Source organism: Mycteria americana, chromosome 18 (genome assembly GCF_035582795.1).
Source record: "Mycteria americana isolate JAX WOST 10 ecotype Jacksonville Zoo and Gardens chromosome 18, USCA_MyAme_1.0, whole genome shotgun sequence".
Classification (NCBI taxonomy): domain Eukaryota; kingdom Metazoa; phylum Chordata; class Aves; order Ciconiiformes; family Ciconiidae; genus Mycteria; species Mycteria americana.
Window position 1 is genome coordinate 11,246,708 of NC_134382.1, and position 23,560 is coordinate 11,270,267.

The window sequence follows — 23,560 nt, forward strand, 5'->3', positions numbered from 1 at the left end:
CTCCTCCTCCTGGCTCACGTAGAAGCGGTACTGCTCCCATCATCTGCTGCTACGGTAATCGTTTAAAAATGCAGAGTCGGGCTTGGGAAATGAGGGGTGCGGCGGTGGATTCTGGGAGAATTTATTTGCAGTGTAAACATGTTGGTTAGGAGTCATTAATATGACATTCACACAACTCTAATAAAGTACATAACACAGAGATCTGGCACCACTGCAATACCCGGAGGACATTAAGTGTGAGTCTTAAAACCAAGAGTATTGGAAACAAGATATTTTTACGTCTCGTTTGGGAGTAATATAATTGCATTTTGTGGCTCTAGCAGATGCTTGGGCCAGCTGGTTGGAGAGCACTGTGGATTTTTTTAGCTTTGGTACTATACAACTACAACCCTTATATAGAACTATCTTTAAAAAAAAAAAAAAAGTCTCCTGGTCGAAAGACCCATTTCTTGTGCGTGCATTACCTTGGCGATGGCGCAGCCTGTAGACGCTTCTGCTGCAGTCGCTCTGGCGATTAAACCGCACGCGGTTTGGGGGCCGATTTGAGCAGCTGAACGTTCAAGGCAGCTTCACCGACCTTTCTGCGTAGCCGTTGCTATTGCACAGCTCTGAGAGGGAGACTCTGGACCCGGCTGGGAGGCAATTTTTGGAAGAGAACCATCAAAAAAACTACATGGTTCTGAGTATATCCTGGGGAGGGGAGCTTGTTTCCAGCAGCCTGTGGACTGCAGCCCCAGGGCCCTTGGCCGTCTCCGGGTGTCGGGACGCTGCTGATGTGGTGACAGCAGCCATCGTGGTTAGGGATGGTCGCTGGTCCCACGTCCGCTGGGAGCGGATCACCCCGGTCTCTCCCAGGGCTGCCAACGATGCTCAGCCTGTCTGCGGTGTGGCCGCTTCACAACCGCTCTGGGGTTGTACCAAGGAAATTGATGGGCAGCCATCCCACGTTTGTCAGGCGTATGTACAAGCGCTGTCGTGAATTATCTCACCGGCGCCGATAATTTCCTGCAAACAAATCGGTTCTGATCTGGAAGTAATCACCCGTATCATTCCTGCGAGTGGGAGCGATGACTTATGTTGATGTCACCCACTGGCTTTTTATGGCAACGATTAATAATTCAGTAATTCTCTCTGCAGTGATGCTGTTCTATTTATAAATATTTAATTTAGCTTCCTGTGTCCGCGTTGTCGCTGCCCTCCCCTTTGCCTCCTGACGTAACGCCAGGCTCTCAGCGATGCTGCGGTCACCAGAGTTACCAGTGAATTGTCTGTGCTGGAAAATGTGAACGCCTTTCCTCATTTGCATCTTCTCATTACGTTATTTAAGTCTGGCTTTGGTGGCGTGAATATGAACATTGACAGAGCGCGCTATTTCAGTCAAAACTTGATTTAAGCTGCAGCCCTAACCCGGGGCTGGCGGCTCCTTGGCTTTGTTATAAAACTTCTCTGTTACAAAACTTTCTGGTTTCCAACACAGCCATGCAAATAACTTTTTTTTCTTTCTGCGTTTCTCTTTCAGGAAATTGCAGCTTATTTAATAACGTTTGAAAAGCATGAAGAATGGCTAACAACTTCCCCTAAAACAAGGTAACGTTGCTCATGCTTCAGCACATTGACTCATTCTCGCTGATGACTTGACTTGCTAATCAATGCGTTGGCCACCAAGTGAAAAGTCCCAGTCATGCTTGATGGCTTGTGACACCAAACTCTCATTAATTGACTTAATGAGCATTTTATTGAATGAAATCGGATTGATTAAAAATGGAACAGCTGCAATCTTGACAGGTTAAAGTTTTAACCGGATTGTTCAGGATTTAATTGTATCCCTTCAGATGAATGGATTTGAAAGCCTTTGAGCGAGGTTGCAGGCTATTTATCTTGACAGTGCTCCCTACAGCCTCCAACTTTAAATAAATATAAGAGCGCAAAGCCCTCCCCTGTGCTCTGCCTGTTTAACATGCAGTCGCAGGGATTGTTTGCGTTTTGGTGTTTTTCTTGCTGGGGTTAAGTGTTTGATGGCGAGGAGATCCCAAAAAGCCGCATTAACAGACGTGTTTGCAGTTTATTATTCAGTAAATGTCATGTCTTCTTCGCGCTGCCATAAATGTTTAACTCCTCCGCTCCCCTGGGAGCCGGTACGTGAAGTTTCGGCTGCGGATGTTTTCCTGCTGTTTTGGCTGTGTTCGGGCTCGCAAAGTTTCCGTACATCTCACTAACACAAAAACCGACTCTTGCTTGCTAATGTTGCGGGGTTTTTTCTTTTTTTCTTTTCCCAGTCCACCTCTTTGCTCTTGAAGAGGGCAGGGTTATTGGAGGGAGCCTGCTAGGACCGAGGTGGGAGGAAAGCCTTTTCTAGCACCCCGCATCCCGCCGCCGGCCGCTGCAGGGACCCGGTGCCAGAGGCGTCCTGAGCAGCTCGTTGCTGGGTTTGGCATCGCCTCCCTCTGTAATTAGCAGGGGCAGAAATTAGAGTGAGGCGCAGGGACCGGTACCGAACGTGACAAACAGTTCAGATTGATTCCCCGGGTGTTTCACAGCTCCCAGCCGAGGACAGGAGGGAGGTGGAGGAGGGCAGGGCAGCAGCAGTCGGGGCACAGAGAGGACCTGCTTCCATGGAATACCTGAAAAAAAGAGCTATGTAATTTCAGTTTGGTGTCGTCCCCCCCCAGACTCTTCTGTATTTTTTGTGACATCTTTAAGTAATGCATTTGCTTGTCGTATTAAAGTGTGTCTGTAACACCTGGAAAGGGAGACATCTGAAACCTGGTGGCCTTCTCAGGTGGCTCTCCAAGACCCAAAGCTGCTGTGGTGGCCGAGGGGCCCTCGGATGGGCCCTTCCCGCCGGCGGCACCTGGGGGTCTCACCCGGGTGAGTGTGTGCGTGCTTTGTTTCACTCCCCTTCACGGCCGCAGGACAGCGGGTAATCCATAATGTTAGAGAAGGCTTTTTTCTGACCTGGAAATCCAAGTTTCAGAATTAATGCAAAACAGTTTCTTGCTGAACCTTTGCCAGATAAGCCTATTAAGTGGTCAGAAGACGTATTAACTAGTCTGGGTATACAGGGTGTCATTAAAGGTAGGAGGTTATAAATGTTTTAGTAGCGGCGTTTTATGATTTTTAAGAGTTTGGTTTGCAAAAGGCAATGCATGAAAATAATTTTCTGATTAACATTACAATACCTTCCTCCTGTGTGTTTACACTTGAAAGAAAGAATGTCCCAGGAGAAGGAAAGTTGTGACGGCTGTTCAAGGACCTTCTTAAATTGTTGAATTAGTTTTCTTTTTTTAATATAAAAATTAATTGGAAGAGTTAAATGCTGAGTTCATACAATCAGGGCTCTCGGTATTACAGAATTAATGACATCGATCTGGCGCTGAACTGGAACACTCCCCGTTCTTTGTTTGCTGCTGTGGGTGCCACTAATTTCATCTCGGAAAATTAATAGAAATGAATTGCACCACTGACACATATGGAGTTTCTTAATAAGGTGATGTATAGTGTGATTTGAGGAGTCGCTGCTAAAGGATCGCTGTAGCGGACTCGGAGAGCGGCCGGGCGCTGCACTCGGGGAGCGCTGGCCCGCGGCGGGCGCTGGCGGTGGGGTGCTGCGGCAGGCCAGTGCCGAAGGAGCTGCGGCTGAGCTGGCTGGCGGCGGCGTGACCGGCCAGGCGGCAGGTCTTGACACCTCTCGGGTTGCTGAGCTGGTGCAGGAGGTGGCAAAAGAGGAAGAGACGTGCCTGCCACTGCCGAATGTCTTAACTCTATTCTTGTAAAGAAGCTGCCGTGTTTATGGCACAGAAGCAGTCAGGTAGTGCTTTGGTCATGGTTGGAGGAGGAACCCTCTCAGGATGCCATTGTGGTGGCATTAGAGGGGCTATGAGAAGGCTTTTAAAGGTCTCTAAAATTGCTTCTTTATGAAACTTCTTGTTGGATGACTCTAATTGATGAAATATACTGATATAAATACACTGGAATATTATTACAACAGTCTTTTGAGCGCTCCAGTTTATCAACATAAATTAACAAGTACACCTCGCAAGGCATCGACCTTGATGTTTCCTTGAAATGGTGTTTGGTTACTTGATAACGTGCCAGATAATCTGCAGCGGGTATTCCAGTCAGCAGGGTGAACTGGGGAAGCTTTCTGCTAATGCAGCAAGGCTGAAGTCTCTGACATTTCCAAGTTTAAATGCAAATCGTGACGACAAAAAAAAAAATTACTTGACATTTGTATATCAAGTAGAACTTAATTGTTATTTACATTGGAATTTCAATGACAAAGCCGACTTTCTTAGTCCAAAAACGTTCTGCTAGATGAAGATACTTTGTTTATCTGTTTCCAAGTGCCTTCTGTAATTATCATTTTTAGAGTATTTTAAAAATACGCTTGAGCGAGCCGATGGAGCTTCACCTGTGTTTCACAAGTGAGGCGCAGGCGACCGAAAAGACTTGGCCATGCCAGAAGCTGCAAGGGTAGGTTTCCAGCTGGGAGTGCCGTTCGGATGTGTTTATGCCCCTTACTGCATTGCGTTTACACTTCTGCGGCACGTACAGCAAAACCGGAGGGCTTGGGGCAGGCGTGTGGCAAGTGCCAAGCGCTTGTTTCCTCCCTTGCAAAGCCCAGAAGAGAAATGGTCCTGGGGAAGTGTTTCAGGAAGCCGACGATGTGATAAGCCGTCACTCGTACTGATAGGCGAGGCGGCTGGGGAAATTCCCAGATATGGGTTTTTCAGCCCAGAAAGAGCCCAAATGCCATTTTTAGGCAGTGAGACTTGGCAGTGATTAATATTTCTGCAACTAAGAAAGTTGGGCGGCAGCCTGCTCCTACAGATCAATAGCAATTTACATACACTGTCAGTATGCATTTGGGGTAATTCAGTTTTACTTCTGCTACCTACTGGGTTATTTTTAGCATTTTAATTCCCCCCTCCTGGCTTCAGGAGAACAAGCATCGCTGTTGGTGTAATAGGCAGGGACAGTAGGCTGGGCGGCGTTTCCCACTGATAAATCCCAACCTAATAAATCACGGAGTTGTCGGGACCGGTTCCTAACGGCGGCGACAGCAGCAAAAGCCGGCTGAGCTCCGTTTGCACGTCTGGGCGCAGTGGGAAGGGCTCGTCCCGCCCGTCGGCCCTGCCTTCGCTGGGGAGCGGGCGCAGGCTGCGGAGGGGCGATGCCTCGCGGCCCACGGTGAGCCGAGGCTTCAGGGAAGCCGGACCCGGCTCCAGTCCCAAGGACGTGCCAAGGTAGCGAAAAGCAGAAAATTAAGTAACCCGGCTTTCTTTCGTCACAGACGTCGTTTCTCGGAGAGGACTATTCTACCATTTAGTCACCTCAACTTTTGCTGATGCTGGTCTCTAAAACAGGGGATGCAGATCACATTAGACTGGTTAGAAATCACTTTTCCCGATTGAAAATGCACTCACAACAATCATTGTTTTCCTCTGTTACTTTTTTAGCTATTTTTGCTGGCTCCAGAGTTTTGAAATTTCCCGAGAAATTCAATTTGTTATGTTAAACGTGGGCTTGTGCCTAGGCTGGAGCAGAGGGTACCAGTCCGCAATGAGATTTAGAGGGAGCGTGGCAGGAAGACCTAACGCAATTAGTGTTTCAGCAAAACTGCCTGGGGGGCTGTAAAAGCGAGAAGAAACGTGCCCGTCTCCCCTGGCGAGCGTCGCCGTGTGCGGCGGGCCCGGCTCCGGGCCTGGCCCTCCCTGCTGCCGGTGCCGGGGCTGGGGCAGGGACGGGGTCAGCATCGACCGACCCCTCGGACGTAGGGGCATTGCCGGGGAGGACCGACCCGGCTCCGCGGCGAGGGGCAGGATGGGCGCGTCCCGGCAGCCTCGCCTCCTCCCGCCCCGCGGCCGTCGCCCAAGGAGCACGCCCCGCTCCTTACCTGTCCGTCGGTCCGGCTGAAGGGATGTATTTATCTTGGATATCTTTATCGGGGGTTCTTAAAGATAAGTTAGGATCTTGCAGGATATTAATTCTGTATTAAATAATTAATTAATAGTAAAATTAATTGAATTATTCAATTTTCAGGTAAAAAATAGGGTAATAAATATTCATAACTTATTTTATTAAGGGAATTTCCATTTCCTATGTCATTAAAGTGAGATTAACTAAGGTTGGGTTTAAATGAAGATTGAAAACAATTGTGCTTTGGAATTAATTCACTGCGTTAGGCCATTACCTTGCGGGGCGGCCAGCTCTCCGACACGCTCTGTGCGGGAGCCGTCCTGCTGCGCTGGGTGGATGCTGCTGCCAGGACGTCCCGGCCCTCGTGAAGTGAGCTGGAGGCTCCCTGTTGAGGAGGAGCTGGTGTGAGCTGGAGGCTGGGAAAAGGCGACGACCCAGAACTTGAGATCGGTGGCAGAAGTTCTGTCCAGCTCCCCTTCTGCTTGCCACGAGTCAAAATACTCTCGAGTGGACTCTCTCTTGTTTAGCCTTTCGAGGTGCGTTTTAAAGGTCCTCGCTTTCTCGCGTAGCTCGTACCCTGCACGGTGTCCGGGACCATCAACCTCACCTGTGTGCAGTGCTGAAATTCTGGGTTTCTGCTCGTGCAGCTGGAAGCTCTGTGTACATGTTTGGGGTCACGTATGACCTGTTTTTCCTTCATCGAAGGCAATGTGTGTGCTGTCAGCTCTTTCCGGCTCGGGATGCTGCTTGACATAATCCCTGCTAAATGTGGCACATCTCTCTTTACACTTTAGAGATTTCATGACTCTCAACACTTTCTTCTCGCAGTATTTCTTACCCCCCCCCCCCCCCCCCCCCCCCCCCCCGAAGAGGATAAACAGTACAGAGATGGTTTTAAGAGGCATTGATTCATATAGATTTTTAGCCGCTGTGGTCCAGGGGTGTTGAGATGCCAATAATTAATTCCTTTAACAGCTCACCCCGTTTGTTGTAACGTGACCTAACGGCAGAATCGCTGGGAGCCATCAGGATGCCTGGCCCAGATCAGTTGACGCTCTTCAGTATCTCATGCAAACCCTTCCACGACTGCTCCAGCCTAGGCAGCAGCTCCAAGCTGGTGCTCCTGCAGAGCTGGTTTCCCTTCGTATTTAACTGGCGGCTCAGGAGAGCTGCATCCCTGCGGAGACAGCGCTTGCCCGCTTGGATGACCGAGGCGAGATGTCCGTTTATCCGTTACGGCCGGGATTCACCCGGCATGGACGGTGGAAGTTGGCTCCTCCAGCCTGCTGGTCTCTGCAGCCACCACATGTGGTCACCAGGCTCCGACCTCGCCATGCATCAGCTGGGTGCGGTTTCAGAGATGCTGGCTCTGCAGCTGGTCCATGCACACAGACCTCTTCTCCTTGCCCCGCTGCCTGGCTTTGCGGGGGACGGTGGCGCTGGGGTGCGAAGGCTCCTGCTCCTCTTCATGCAGAGTCGGGGGAGAGTCCTGCAGCATCGCCCCTGGGAGAGGCAGAGAACCCCAGAAGACATGGAATCATCAGAAAAAGCAATTATCTGATAATAAAGCGATTAAATTATTTGGCACACTACTGTCTGCTTTCAGCGAGGCTTGGTAAGCTTTACCCATCGATAGATACGGCCAAGAAAAAGACGTGGCGTTTGTTTTTGGACACAACTGACATTCAAAATGTGGGCAGGCTCTGCCTATTTCTAGATCAAACGTTACGGGGGTGGGAGGACGCTCAGGGTTTCAGAGGCTGCTCGATACGAGTGAGTCCCCCCGTGTCGACCGTGCGATCGGGGCTTAACAGGCTGCCAGCCAAATAAGAGAGGAGCTGCCTTTGTCCTGGTTAGAGCAGATGAAAGGTAGAAATGTGCGAGGAGAGATTTTGGGTTGGGGCTCCTGACGGCCAGAACCAGACCCGCCAGACCGTCCAATACTTTAATGCATTTTATGCTTCCAGTCGAAGGGTACCGAGGAGGAGGGAGGGTTTAATTGCCATCGCGGGACTGCTTTGGAGATGCCCTTTTCTACGTAATGCGTAGAGGCTGCGGAAGGGCTAGGAAGACTGGTATTTGTTCATACTGTTTTAAACAGCAACAAAATTAAAGTCTTTGTTGCATTCTAAAGGCTTTGCAACTTAATTTATATTCTGGTATGGTAATGAAGAAGCATCTTTTGTCCAGGAGGCGAGATATGCAAAAATAACCTTTAAGTTGCTCATAATTAACCTTTAATGATATTCTCTCATTTTTTCCAATACATTCTCTGCATCAAAAACAACGTACAGAAAGAGTGCCTGAGACTGCGTGTTGCATCTTAATGGCCTGCAAATACCAGCTGATTAAAAATAAACTATTTATTGGGATTATTTATTGACAAAGTTTTTTCCCTCCAGGAAATCTGGCACTGAAGGTGGAGTGCTGGGCTGGAGCCAGGCATTGCTGCTCTCCCCACTCTCCCCTCCTTGGCCAGCAGCGATCAGGACGCCCAAGGTCCGGCGGAAAGGGGTGCGTTGTGTCCAGAGGGTGGATGCTTCGCGTTCCAGATGGGGACAGTGTAATATTTATGGCAATTATAGCATGATTTAAATTGCACATCGGTGCGTTAGCGAGCGTGTGCTAGAAACCTGGAACTGGGAGGAGGATTTTTGCGCCCCGTGTGTGCGAAGAGCAGCCGGGAGCCGTGCATCACGGAGGACCTGCTATTCAGATTGGAAGAATACAAATTAATTTGTATAACAAACCACGTTCGTCAGAAGACGAGGAGCTGACTACAGAGGCTGTTTTTATGTTGGTGGGTTTTGGGGGTGGTTTGTTTTTTTTTTTTTTTGGCGCTGAATAACAGCGTTTGTAGGTAATGAGCAGGCTTTTATCTCGACGTGGCGTGAGGAATAACTTGCTAAGCTGCGAGCTGGCGTGCTTGGCAGGTGCACGTGCTGTTCGTGTGCGCACTGCTAGGCTTGTAGTGTCCTTTGATTTCTCTAATGGGGCTGTGGTCTTCCTGGATATTTACAGAAATGTGAAATCACTCCTTTTTTCCTCCTCCCAAAAGGTTCTGTCCTTTGCACTAGGAGTTTCTACTTTGTTTCTAGCGTACCTAAGCAGCAAAAGGCTTCCTTTCTCCCCGTGCGAGGTGCGAACTTCAGCCTCCCGTTGTGCTTTTCTTTTTCTTCCCCTTCCCGCCGAGCTTTTTGAACAACGTCCTTTTGCAGTCGATGTGAACGGGTGCAACGGAGGTGTTTGTCACTGGTGGTGCAAGCGGCGCTGCCGGGTTAATTATGGGACTAACGGGCAATGTCTGACGAGCCCGGGGCCCAGCTGCGTGCACCTCGGTGCTGCAGGAGCGATGCTCGTGCGAGGGTGCTGCTCGCGGCTGCCCGCTCTCGTTTCAACTCAAAACTTGCGGCTCTTTCTCTGGTTCCCAGCCCCTGGCTCACTGCTCTGCAAGCTGCTGTAAATTCCTGAGGCTGATAATTCAGATTTGGTTTCCTGCAATTCGCCCTTCCCTTTTCTAAGGTATCGATTTCAAAGCCCCACAGTCCTTGCTGGGGTTCTGCGATATCCACACTATAACAAAGCTAATTTGACTGTCCTTCTCATGCTGTCACCGTCGGGTCCTGAGGGACCTATTTTTCCATTTCGCTGCTGCTGCTTTTCTGGACTTCACCCACGCACTGCTACGCCCGCGGTGTTCCGTTTCCACGTGGCTTTAGGCGTTCTCCTGTGGGTATATGGTTGGTTTTCCAGGATCTCTACATCCCCGTGCTCGCATTTAGAGGAAAATATTGTGGGAGACTCCTCGTGCGTAACGTAGCAACAGGGAGCACAGCTCTGGCTCGCTGAGCGTGGTTATCTGCACAGGGGCTGCCATGGGAATACGCTGCTATTTCACCCGCCTGCCGCTCTGCAAGCGGCGGCGAGAAATGCTGGAGAGGCGCGTGGACCTGCTCCGTCCCAGTGGGGAGGAGTTGGTGGGTGGGCAATAAGTACACAGGCTGAGAGCACAGATACAGGGGCTAAGATTCCTTTTTTCCCCTCTCAGTCCTGAGAAACACAGATTTACAAAAATCTGGTAAAGATTCTCCTGGAGTTACACTTGGTTGGCATTCTTGCTACACACGCTGTAACAATACTTTAATATAATTAAATTTTAAATTCCATGTAGAATCTGGTGGGTAGGCAGAGGTACCAGTATGTTAAACTTTATGTCACTTAAAAATGGTTTTCACGTACATCAGAGGGAGACCATCCAGCTGTAAAATTATCTGCGTTATGACGCTTCATTGCAGCTTTGGCCTTTTTGTTTTAATTAAAAATGTACCTTAAGTCTCACACCCTTAGATAATCTCCACCATGCCTTTTTGTTTCCTGTAATTTACTGACAGAATGTAAAACGACACAATTCTTCTGCCAGTTTTTGGTACTATTTACAGGAGGGAAAAAGTTTGTTAATTAGGATAAACACTTTCCTGTTTTCCTGAGCTGATTCGGTGCTGGATTTCCTTCGGCGGGGCTGGGTGCTGGGTGCTCGGCGGGGCTGGCCCAAGCTTGCAGCTCCCGTGCGGCTGCGGATGTCGATGTCTGGGGCTGCTGTCTGTGCTCTCAAGAGAAACGGCCCCTTCCCTGGGCTGTGCTGTCTCCTGGCTGGGAGCGGAGAGGAAGGTCCTGCCGGAGTTTGCTGGAGCTGCTGCTGCTGTTTGCCGGGCGCAGGAGCGTTTAACTTCCCACTCGTGACGCAGCAGCTTTACCTACCGTCAGTTTGCCACGTTGACAGGCAGCGCAACCTTGTAAAGCTCTCCTGGTCTGGGGGTGGTGCAGCACGAAGGGGTATTTCCAGTACAAGTAGTAAAGGGGATTTTAGGAGCTGCTTTGCAGCCTGCAGGCAGGGTGGGCGCGTCGGGACCCGTCGTGGGACGGGCGCAGGCGTGCAGCCCCTGCGGCCCCCCGGCGCGCACAAGGCTGAATAAGCTTTGCATGCGTTTGCTCCGCCAGTAAACCTTAACTGCTTGGCCAACAGCGACCGTGCTCGATGTGGGACGGAGATCTCCAGCGCCGCAAAATAGCGGTCCGCTAAATCATTAACAGTGCCGTTTCTGGAATTAAATAAAAGGCCTCGTCCCAAGGCATCCCACGTGATGATTCACCGAGTTTTGCAACATGATTTATGTTTGGCCGTAGGATTATTGTTTTCTATTGATTCCGAGGGAAATAAAGCAGCAGTAAAAGTCCACCGCGAGCCTCCTGGTGGAACATGAGAACTGGAAGCTTTCCTGCCAGAAATCCTGTTGTCTCCTTGGTGGTGACTCTTAAACCGCCGGCCCAGCTGGTCTCAAAGCGAGCATCGCCTCATGCTCCTCCTCCTCCTCCTCCTCTTTTTAGCGTCGTCCGGCTGGGTCCAGCGAGGATGTGCCGGGTGCTGCTGCGATGGCCTCGCTGGCCCCGACGCATGGGTGGGGTTTTGGGCGCTTTGTTTGGGTCTGGCCGTGCTGAAGGGGCTCCCCAGGACCTTCCCTGCCACGTAGCTGCCGGAGGTGATCCCTCCCCGCCCTCTCCTGCCCCACCTCTGTCGTGGCGTGAAATGAAAACTTCTCCTGCGGTTCAGGAATTCTTTTTAATTCTGAGAAATGAAGTTTTGCTTAAAAATGACTCCACTTACCTGGAAAGCATTTTTTTTCTTTTTTTTTTCTCCCCATCTTCTCCAGTGTGTTGTCGTCCCGGGGCATCTCGCTTGCCTGCTGCTCAGATGCCCGGTGCTTTTACAAAATGAACAGTAACATCTATCGACTCTCGCAAAGCTGTCATGCCTTTTCTCTGTAGAACCAAAATGTGCCGGTGCGTGCTGTTCGAATGGTTTTTTCCAGCCTAATTTAACAATGCCACATGCAGCGTGAAGTTGCTGAACAACGTGGCTATATTTTTAAAACAATCAAGCGATGATAATTTCTTGGGCGCTGGTCAAGATAGCGATAGAAGGGGCTCCTGGCAGGAGGGCCGGGTGCCGGTGCGTGCGCCGAGCGGACCGTGTACGACTGCGGAGGTGTGTCTGTGGCTGCTTCTGATCAAAACTACAGAATTGGTGGATGTGGTGAATCGCATACTCCTCCTCTGACGGAGCCAGGGACCGCTGGACCATCGCACCGGAACCTTGGAGCGCTGCAGGCTGTTAACCTCCACCTCCGTGGACGAGCCCCCGCATCGAGGCGTGCCCGCTGCTGGATTTCAGGCAGCAGGGAGGTGTTTAGGGGAGAGGTACCGGGGGTCCCTCGGGGATGGGCTGGCACCGACCGGCTCTCTCCCGGCAGGCAGGCAGCAGCTTCCCTCCCGGTACTTCATCGGAGCGCGTGTGACTCCTGCTGCTGCCAGTGAGAGTGAATTGTGCCCCTAGTATTACTTCTGTATTTATTTTATAAATGTCAATGATTAACTAAATTAAGATAAATAAGGCTGTTCCCTCTCGCTGTTTAATTTACAAAATTTTAATGAGACTAATAACATCTGTACTTGCTCCATCTTTCGGCTGGCTGGAAGACGGTTAGCGGGTCTGACAGCTCTCTGCTCAGCTTGTCTTCCAATAACATTTAAAAAGGGAGGATTTTACAAATGTGGTATTAAGCCATTTGGTTTTGTCTATGCTTCATCTTACACCAGTGGAGAAGTTGAGGGAGCGATGCAGGTGGCAGAAGAACGCCATCTTTACAAGTGAAACTGTTGTATTGTTTTAAGCGCTATTGTAAAACGCAAGCGATGGCCGAACGCGTCGCTTTGGATTGCAGCGATGGAGACGGGCAGAGGTGGGAGTAAAGCCTGACGTACGGCGTCCCATCTGCAGCCTTCTCTTCACCTTCACGGGCACGCTTGTCCTGGGAAGAGGAGCTGTGGTCTCCCATGGCTTCCCCGGGAGGAACGGGGAGCCGGTGCTGGCCCTGCCCGCGGGGCTCCAGCGCGTTCTCGGCGCTTTCCTCTCCCTCCGTGGCCTGCGTGGGTGGTTTGTGGGTTTGAGGACCGAAGCGGCGTACGGAGCGTCCCTGTGCCGCCGCTCCGGGGCCCTCTGGAAGGTGACCGTTTGTTTCCCAGCGGCTGAGCCTCTCGCGCAGCAAATGGGTCACGCAGGGGAGATTTTCTCGCTGGATAAGCGGTTAGCTAAAGCAAACTACTCGAAGGACAAATGGTGCGGGACTCTTGCTTTGTAACAAATGAATTAGTTGACTTTGTTTGGCATTTGTGGGATGTTCCCTCTATTTTACTTAACTCTCTCTGGTTAAAAGACTCCTGCATTTGCTCCTGCTCTTTGCTGCTGTGGTGAGCAAACAGGGCAGCGGGGGCCGATTTACACGGTTACAAGTAAAGGCAGGGAAGTGATAATTAAGAGAACCTTTGTATGTTTTCTTGAGAGGGACAAAACTTCTTTCGTTAGCGTGTCCGGCAGCATCCGTTTGACTTGTTTAGCTGGGGCGTCATCAGTTCTCTCTGCAGCCTCAAGCGCGCGTCCAAAGCAGCCTTTGCTGACGACCAGCGCGGCAGCAAGGCGTGGGGTGGGGTGGGGTGGGGTGGGGATCCGCACGCTTTTGCAGAGGCGTTGGAAACGCCGGGGCTTCAGCACGCCGGCTGAGCTGCCCCTAGGTCGGGAGTCAAAGCGGGCTGCGCCCGGGACAGGGACGGCCATCTCCGCGTCGCTCCGAGGTGACGTTAACACCGAGTATGTTTTAAAGGCTTTGTCTGGATCTTTTGAAATGGCGGGATGCTGCGAGCAGCGCATCACCTGGGGCTGTAACGTGGAGCTCACCGCGTGCTGCTGAAGGAGGATTGCAGTTCTCTGGGCCCTCGGGTGTACCGGTGACTCACAAAATGATCTGGCCAAGTTGCTGGGTTTGTTTACAGAAAGTAAATTAAAGCCCTGGTACAAATCTTTGCTGTGTAACAGGATTTGTGAACAGCAAAGAAAGGTTGGAACTGTTGGACCGGTTACCGAAAAGATACTTTGTGCGTGAGGGGGGATTCGGTTCAGTGAATTACGTGTTGTCCCAGCCACCAACGCGAAGGTGAAACACGGGTGAGAGTCAGATTTTTTTCATTGTCCTGCTGCTTATTTCTACTTTGCAATATTCAGAGGGAAACTTCTAAAGCCAGCGATGCTGACGTTGTGGAGGAGAGAGAAATTGGCTGGGCGGCAGCTGCCGACTTCTTAGTCATAATTTATCTGGCTGCTGACTTCCTGCTCTCTGGTTTACTGGTGTGTTGGTTTCTGTACCAAACTGCTGCTGTGGGCTAGAAAGCTTTTGTCGAGCACTCGGGAAGCGCAGGGTGGATGTGACAGCTCCTGAGCAGTCGCCACCGAGATGTCGCTTCTTCCCAGGTACCCACCAAGACCGTTGCTCTGGCATCCGAATCCGTTTGGTCCCATCGTAATCCACTCGGTGTTTGGAAACACAAAAGAGCTGCCTTCAGAACAGAAGTTGCCATCCTAAATGTTCCAAATTCGGTTATTCTAGGAACTTCTTGGGGGGTCTGATTTGGAAAAATCCGCAGGAGGACAGCGTCCAGCACACCATCCTCAGACATCAAGGGCACCCGCGGAGTCTTGAGAGAAGCCCACGATTTGTGGCTCTGGGGTTTTCGTTCGGGTGTGTTGGGTGGTTTTGTTTTGGTTTTTTGTTGTTGGTGGTTTTGTTTTGGTGTTTTGGTTTTGTTTGTTTTGGGTTTTTTTTGGAGAAAATGATGTATTTCTTGTTTCTTACTTGTGCTGGGCTCTCCGGAGGCTGCTCACCCTTCCTCAGCCGTCGCTGTTCGTGGTGATGCCGCGGTGCCGCGCTAACAGCCGTGCGCAGCCTTTTCCACTGGCTGGGGCTTTCATTCGTTTCGCTGCCCCGACCTTGCTTGTATTTCTGGGAAGGGATGCGCATGCAAACAAGAAATACAAATACTGGGCGCCAGCCGCAGCCGCCCGGCGATGGACGTGGCACGGGGACGCGTCTCCCTGCTCAATGGCGTTTATGATCCCAGACCGCGTTAGAAGATCTAACCAGCTCTAAATTGTTCAGCAAACAATTTTTTAAGTTATGCCCTTTGATAACAGTGCCAGTGAACAGTGGTTCACTGTTTTGTGCTCTGCTTTAAATTTAGGATATTAAAGATTTGGAGGATTTTATAATCACAGCTCTGCTTGCTTGCCCTGCCTCCTTCTCTCCCTCCAGTTTTATTCCCAGGCTTTTCTAAATGCTGCTCTATTTGTTTTCTTCTTCTCTTCAGTCCTCCCTCTCATCTCCTTGACTCCTGAAATTTAAAAAATAGTCACTTCTAAAGCCTGCAGTGCCGTTGCACAGATCCGAGGTCTGAAGGAACCGTTATATTTAATACGACTTCCTTTATTCTGTCCACCTGCCTCTACCAAAATCCCCAATATTGGATGAGATTTCATAACCGGAGGCTTGTGAAGATTGCTCACCTCTGCGGGCTGGCGTGAGCGCAGTCGGGCTGTGATTACGGCTGCCTGGGGACGGGAGCGATGGAGCAATGCAAGTGTCAGCCCCGGGGGATGCTGCAGGGTCCCGCCGAGGGCTGGGGGATTGTACTGGTGCTGGAGGACCTGCTCCTCCCCAGCCATGCCAGTAACTGTTTTAAGCACTGGAAGAATTGTTGGAATTGGAAAAAAAAAATGCTGATGCACATATTCTTGCCTTATTCTGCATTGCATAACTTAAAAGAAACGGTGCTGCAACCTCTGCCTGCTCCTCTGATCCTGCAGTTTGGGGAAGCCTCCTCTAAGAGTGATGAATGAAACATGACAGAGTTATCTCGGATCCCTGTTTGACCTGCTCGGCATTTGCTTGAGCTTTATGTGTGATCGGGCACACAGGAAAAATGTATATATTCTTTAAAACACAGAGGGCCCCATTTCTCCAGCAGCGCTTTGGGAATCGGGTATGAAAGCTGTCGGCTGTTTATCCCGGGGCCCGGGGGATGCAGGCGACGGACCTGGAGATGTACGTGGCACAGAGCAGGATTTGGTCGGTCAGGCTTTCCTACCCTCACCCTCATTGAATTCTTTTTTAATTACTTTTTTAATTTTGTTGCTGTTGGGCTGAGATCCTCCAGAGGTTTACGGTGCCTGACTGGTCCCGTGGCCGCAGCTTGGCTGGGTCCCAGCGAGCTGGGGGCGCAACTGGCTTTGCTGGGCTCCAGGCTCTGCAGTGCCCTTCCCATCTCTGAGATATATATATATATATATATATAAATATTTTCTCTTAAATCATCATGTTTGCCTCTTGCAGGAAGATTTTGCAAAGAGAAGCACCCTGGAAGAGATCAAGGCCTGACCCCCTCTTTGGGGGTTTTTTTTGTTGTTTTTGCTGTCCCCGTGGGAGCTCCATCGGGTTGGAGAAGTGGTTGATGCTTTTGTTGTGCTGCTCTTGGTGCTGCTTCCCTGTTACGTTTCTGCTGAATGGCCTCGTGACATTCAAACTAACAAGCAAACGGTGCATTTTAGATTTTTTTAAATCTATTTTTAATGATTAATCCTGCTTCCTACTGTTTAGGAGCCACTAATGGCCATACAGTCTTTTGAGAACTTCAAAAGAGGTCTCATCTGAAGTTAAAAAAGAAAAAAAAAACAAACCAAAAAAACCACCAACCCCAAACACACAAAAACAAAAAAAAAAAAAACCCAACAAAACCACACAAAAAAACCAAGAAACCCAAACCAAACAAAAACCCCCACTTGCTCTCAGGACTTTTTGAACTATTACCAAGTTTACTTGAAGCAATTCAGTCTTTCCACCTGCTCAGATGAAAGTAAAATGATGACGTACAAAATATTATTACTTTTTAAATTATTGTTATTATTATCTATCAAGTTAGCTCTTTCCTAAGCCATGCTTCATCAGAGTTAAATCTGTCTCCTATTTAATCTCTGTTGCCTGATTCTGCGTGGATTATCGTTTCTCGCACTGTGGAGCATTTTGCCCCAAACCAAAGCTCTCCCCGTGCAGCAGATGCTGTCTGATCATACGGGGATTATTTTTCACGCCTTGTAAAAGTCTTGCTTCATTAGCTCGGTGACTGGCTGGTAATTTGCAAAGTCTCTTTCACAAGTTTTAATACTCTCTGGCTGAGAGTCCTGGTAATAAATGTATTCGATCTTAATAGTGTTATCATTCCGTCAGAAGGGGGGGAAATAAGAGTGGGTAATGAGCTCCCACCTCGCGATGGGCGAGTGCCAGGTAAGAGGCCGTGGCGATGGCAGGAGGAAAGCCTGCGCCGCGTTGGAGGCGTTTCGGGTACCGTTCGCAGCTGGGCGTCGCTCCCTGCGAGCCTCAGGCGCCGGCGTCGGGATGCCTGGGCTGCCGGTGACCGCCACGCAGGGAAAAGCCACGAGGATTTTGCTGCGGCTGGCCTGGCGCGTGCGTATCTATCCGAATTAAAAAGGATCGGGGACCCTCTCCTGCCTCTGCTGTCTCAGGTAGAAGCATGAGATGCTCCAGTAGTGTTTTAACAAAGGCTGCTTCCAGCAGCCCCCTCTCATCTCCTCTGGGTCGTTAAAACCCCGTTGAACAGGGCAGGCTGCAGGATTGCCGTCTTTGGCTTCCTTATGACTTTTCTGCTGTGAACACCAGCTTCTTTCCAAAAGTTTGCACACCACGTGTTCAAGGCGAAACAGCGGGAAGAGAGATGCTGACATTTTGATAAGAAGCGGTTGCTCTTGCTGGGCATTACCAGCGTTTGATTCTGGGCGGTCGGCGGGGCGGCCGGGCTCCCATCTTGTTCGCCAGACCTGCATGTCACGTCCGCGGTAGAAATTGGGTGAAGCCGAAGGTCGGTGACTTCGCAGGTGCCTGAAGCACCTTTGGGTGACTGCAGGAGTGTTCAGCCGGAGCGGTTTATCAGAGCGGTGCTGGTTGTGGCTGTTGGGATGGATGCTCAACGGGTATCTTGAACTTCTCGGTCTCTGCTGCATTTGGAACATAAAAACATGGACCTTTAGTGGAAGTACTTTATATTCATGAAGGCATGGGAGAAATTCCCACGTTGCACAGGCAACAGCCGTCGGAAGAGATGGAAAATGCCTGGAGTGCATTCAGTAATGCAGGCTCGGGATTCATGTGGTTTATACCCAGGATTTCTGTGTTCTGGATTGGAAGAACGTGCTGGGTTATTTGCTGTATAGGACTGCACTGAGAACCCCGGTGTTTGCCCCGTGGCTCAGCTTGGGACAACGTCCGAAGGGCGTGAACGGGGGGATCACGGTGACGATTGTGTCCTTAAACTTGGAGATTCTTCAAGTATTTAATCCTGCTCATCTCAGCAATTAAAAACCCAACCAAACCAGCTGATAAGCAGGCATGGTCTCGCTGTTGTAACATTGATGTGTTGAAGCGGGCATCTGTTAGAAAGGGGTTTCTGCCCTTCTGAAGGGCGTTAGCGCACTCTCAGTAACGTATTCAAAAGATAAAATAAGTAGGTGTTTTCTTCCTTCAGATTATACAGTTTATATGGAAGCTAACATTTAATCTTAGTTTCTTGCTGATATTAATCATAGTTTGGTCAAGGTTTAGAAAGTGAAAATCTTGCACAGCGCTAGCACAATTACAGCTTCAAACTCAGTTACAATAATTAGATTGAGTCTCTAAGCTTGGCACATTAAGAAAGCAGATTTTAAATACGCTTAGGATTTGGCGGTTGCGTCAGATAACAACTTGTGGGAGGCAGGTGAGAGGAAAACTGCGGCGTCCGTGGCTGGATAAAGCAGCCCGCGGGAGCCCTGGGGAGGCCGGGTTTCCTCGCGCGGGTGGGCAGCGCTGTGCCGGGCGATCCCGTGGCAGTCACGAGGCGTCCGGTGGGGAAAGCTTCAGCTCCCGGTGGGGTCCTGCTGAGCGGAGAGGGGCTTCGAACGGCCGGTTCGGAGGGGAGCTCGCTGTCGGGCGTGTTTTGAGCCTGTATTCTCCTCTCGCGCTTCTCCTTTGATTGCAGACCTGAAGTACGATTACAAGAACATCGCCCTTTGATTTGCTAAAATAAATCCTGTTTCCGTTGTAAGCCCGGTGGTTGTAAGTGAACGTAGGGAAGCGTGGAAGGTCTGTAAAGATGACAAATCCCCACAAGCCCGTGTTTTCCTCTGCGTGCTGCGAACCCAGAGCATTTGGGGCACAACAAACAGGAGCGAGTGCCCCTCTCAAACCACGGCACTGCTCGTTTCCCTCGGGGACGGGTGGGCGAAGCCGAGCGCCGGCTCCTGCTTGCTGCACCAGCGCCGGGACGGCACGGCTGAAGCTGGTGAGCGTCGTCCCATCGGCTCCACCCGCAGCCGTGCTGAGGAAGGGAGGCGTTACGTTCCTAAAGCACGGCTGCTGTGAAGGGTTTCCTGGAACACAGGAAAAGAAATCTAGTTAGCGTCATAAAACCTGGAATTAACCAGGTGGAAATGCCATAGAAGGATTTTATATAAACCGCGGGGGACGGTACCAATCCCTGGAACGCTTCTGAGCGTATCCGGATTGTCCGTCTCCATCTTCTGGCCAACGGTTACATAGACTGTGGAAATAGCGGGCACGTGGGCTCATCGCTGCGGAGCTAAAAGGATAGCAAAGTACCTCAGCTGCAGAGACAGCAAAGAACCCCGGTCAAGCGATGACATGTATGCTTTTTAAGTGAAAATATTCTGGATTATATCAATTCAGTTTAAGAAAGTATTCATGAGAGGATTGGGGTTTTTTTCCCCCAAGTAAATAGCCAGAATGAAATTGTGATTACATTTTTTAATTATTTCCGGAAATCTTGTGTATGTAAATGTATACAAGGGTGTCGTCTGTGTGTGTGTGTGTGTGTGTGTGTGCTTTTTTAAACAAACGGAGAAGGTCGTGCCTTTCTTAGCAGCATTTCTGGTGCCAGTGTGTAGGGAACAGTCACCGCCTGACTTTTCTCTGTCGGCCTGGGCTCAGAAAATAACAGAGGAAAGAGCAAAACAGGAGGGTTTTCATCACAGGAAATCGGGCACACGTTTACCCTTCGGTGCCCGCTGTGCCGCGCTGGGTTTGGAGGTGGCGAATGGGGTTTTCCTGGGGGCGGTGACACGAGGTTTAGAAGAGCGATTCATGCTGACTTCGATGGGCTCAATCAGGGCATGATAGAAAAAGGATTTTCTGTTATCAAAAGTTAGTTCAGGCTAAATTAGTCTAGAAATGTGTACTTTCATATCAACTAAAAATACTGTAATGTAATTAAATTCAAAAGTAGGGTGAGCTGAGAGGGTATAAGAAAGATAAGCGTCGGAATAAGGCAAGAATTGAGTTTGTACTGTAAACACAGCCCTACAGGAATTCGGGATTTTTTTAAGCTGCTTCATTATAAATTTTAAGTCAAGAGTGCTTAGCAGCTTTGGCATATTTTGGAGAAGTGGTTGACTACCTCTATGTTTGTTTGTGTTCTTTGTTTATTTTCTATATTTGGGTTTAATTCTCTCTTATTGTCTACTAGTTTATTAAGTTTGAAGGTGAATAAGGCTTAAAATTGGAAAATGTGGGTTTCCACGTGAAACTGGTTGTTTTGTGGATTCGTGTAAGCTTTTAATCTAATTTTTCTAGTAAGTGGATCTTTAATATATAAAATTGATAAATTGGATCAGTTTCATTAAAATACTCAATGTATCAATTCTGAAGTGCATCACAGTAAACACTGGAGCGAGTAAGTCGTCTTTTTTCTGTGCACAAGTCGTTTGCTCAGTTCTTCAAGCCGGCAGCGGAGGAACGGAGTCAGGGTCAGGTTGCGTCGTGGCATCCCTCCGTCGTGATGGTCGTGAGCCCCGCGTGAAGGAGAGCTGTTGACGAGGATGAGCGGTATGTTAAGTCATCATTTGAATAAAATTGTGGAACACTGATTTGAACACTTTTAGCCCAAAATCTGGTTATCAGGGTGTTTAAGGGCCACTACGGTTAGCAGTTTGAGATTTATTTTCCTGGTGCTGGCTTCCGTGTCTTTGCACAGCGAGCGTTGGATGAGGGATGGAGAAAACCAGCGCTGTCTTGTTCTTGGCTTGATCCAGAAACCAACCAGCGTGGGGAAGGGAGATGCTTAGGAAGCTGCCTTGCGTCTCCTTGTAGTGATAATGGCTGATTTAATGCCTCTTGTGTGATATCGCACAATCTGCTCCGTACTGGTACGTTACGTTATGGCACTCTGTTGTTTTTTGCGAAGGTTTGCAGGAGAAATGCAAAAATGTTTCCTTTCCATTTGCTAAAAATACTTTACCCTTAATTCTGAAAAATTACTTTGCGGATCTTCATATTTCACAGACCATAACTAGATTACTACCTTTTACTGGAATACTTTGTGTTAATGAAGACCGATTGGGATTACATAATAGATTTCCTCTAAAGAAGGCATTATGTGGTTATTTTTTACTGTCTGGCATTCTAGTTAATTGCCTTGTCATCATTAATTGATGGGACTAAATTGATATAAATAAATAGATTATATTCCTGAGGTTAATTTGAAAGAGAGGAGGGGCTTAAAGCAGGTTGCTGCGGGGTGTTTAAGCATGTGCCTCGAACGCAGCGTGCGATTAGCGACCGTCGAAGAGAGCTCCTGCGCCGAGGGTCGCGTTCACGCTCAGTTGGCGTCAGCACTCGTAAATCCGCGTGGCAGATGGATGCAGCTGGCTCTGTCCTGGGGAGGAGAGGGAGCGCTCGCTCTTCCTGGACGAGGCCAGGGTAGCTTGCATTGCCCCGTCGTCTTAAAGCTAGCCCCAACTGTTGGCTCGGCTCAGTCCTAAGCTTCAGCCCTGCAAACAGCCAGCGGTCCTGGCCGAGGACTGAAAACAGCCAGCCCCATCAGCCCAGCTTATTTGACAGTTTGAGCACCTCCGGTTTCCAGGTTAATCCAGATTTATGTCTAGACTTACTATTAATCAGCAATCAACTGAGTCCATGGGTACATCGACTTTTTTTTTATTAGATTGCAATATTGCATAAAATACTTTTGCCTGGAAGGAGAGAGCTGGTGGTGGTTGATGAGGAGCACGGTGTCTGCTCTACCAGCCCTTCCCGTAGTGCTCTGCACATCTTCTGCCGTGCCTTGCTTTGCTGACGGGGGTCGGCTTTCTGCATTTACATCTCGACACCGCTCCCAGACTGGAGCTTAAGTGCTGTGCAGCCCCTGCTCTGGAAGAGCATTCCCCGGGGCTCTGTGGGAAGCTTCCTCCTGCTCCCTTGCACGTCCCTTGCGAGCGTGCCAAGAAGAAGAAAATAAGCCCCGGATCCCTCCCAGGTGCCGGGAAGGAGCTGTGTGCCAGGGCCGGCGGGCGCTGGGGCGGCCGCGTGGGATCCGAGCTGCGAGGACCGAGGCGTCGCGCCCTGCTGGCTTGGCGTAACGGAGGAGCCGCGTCGTCGCTGCCGGGGAGAGGACGCCTCGGTGGCTGCTTCCTCCTCTCTCTTCAATGCCGTCAGGCCAAACGTCTTTGTGCCTTTTTTGACGGCTGCCGAGTGGTTTTGTGCGCGGCGCGTGCAGGATACAGCGCTTCTCCGTGGTGTTGCCATTGCTGGAGGATGCTCGATACTCAGCGGTGCCCAGGGTTTGCGCTGCTCCTTCAGGTTCGTTTTCAGGGGTTGCGTTTGCTCCGAAAGCTGGTAGATGCCAATTCGTAAGGCTTCAAAAACGTGGGAGAGAGCACGAACAAATGGTTCCTTACATGCTTATATGCTCAATATATGCCTTATACGCTTAATACGCTCAGCGTCTTTCCTGAAGTCCCCGCTGCCCTCGCCTGTTTGCTGTCTGTAGCGGTCAGTCCTCACCCTGTGCTGGAGCAGAGTTTGGGAGTTGACTCCCTCCCATCAGAGCATCACCGGCTCTTCCAGCCAGAGCCTCGCCGGCCCCCGGCTCCCCCGGCTCCTTGCTTAGTCTCGGTGCCGCCCAACGCCTGAGGTCTCTCCGGGTGCCCGGAGGACGCTGAGGTCTGCTATCGCTTTTTTGCCAGCCATTTTGCTGGCTGCAGCGTTGGAAGTTCAACTGTCGAACTGTAATTCCGTTTTGAAGTGGTTCTCAATTAAAATTTATAATTAACGAGTTATTATTCAATTTTCAAATATTTACGGATTTTTATAGTGTCTCAAGTCACGAGCCAAGCTCCGCGCTGCTAGCAGAGGGAGAACCAGAAACCTTTTTCCTTCCTCTCGGCGCTTTCTGAGCGTGGCACGGAGCTCCTCTCTCCTCCCGTCCCCTCCGAGGTTCTCCCGATCCCCGGCAGACCCTGCGCAGCTCCGGCAGCCGCTGGGCAGGGGGAGGCAGCGCCTGTCAGAGCCCAAGGCAACGGGCGTCGATGGCATCCCGGCAGCTCCCCGAACACGGTATTTTGGACAAAACCGAGGCACAGCCCTGCTTTGGCACACTTGGGGAAAACCTTGTAAGCCTTGAGCCAGTGGTTGCAACGAGCAGGGAAGTTGAACTGGAAGTTAACTAAATAAATAGAATTTTTCCTCCATTTTCTCCCTCCCCCATAAGAATATGGCAGCCTTTGCGGGTGTGGGTATCACTGCTGCGCTGGGAAGTGACCTTGCTTTAAAGGTGGCACCTGCCTCCAGTAGAGCCATAACCAAAATAACGCCTGCAGGGCGAGGCCATCTCGAAAGAAGTTTTGTAGAAGTTAACT

The 23,560-nt window shown here is 50.0% G+C and overlaps 1 protein-coding gene across 6 annotated transcripts in view; it reads left to right on the plus strand.

The window, feature by feature from the left end:
* Positions 1 to 23,560, plus strand: part of CAMTA1 (calmodulin binding transcription activator 1) — a 330,409-nt gene that overhangs the window by 81,298 nt on the left and 225,551 nt on the right. For 2 of the 6 annotated variants that reach the window (XM_075520673.1, XM_075520674.1), the window contains exon 1: positions 1,535 to 1,587. Coding sequence is in view for 1 of the 6 variants with exons in the window: in XM_075520680.1 (XP_075376795.1) it covers positions 1,520 to 1,587 (68 nt within the window). In the remaining 5 variants the exon portion in view is untranslated. Of the gene's footprint in view, positions 1 to 1,519; positions 1,588 to 23,560 lie in introns of those variants that run through there. The other 4 variants (XM_075520677.1, XM_075520675.1, XM_075520680.1 and 1 more) reach the window with 3 other exon arrangements.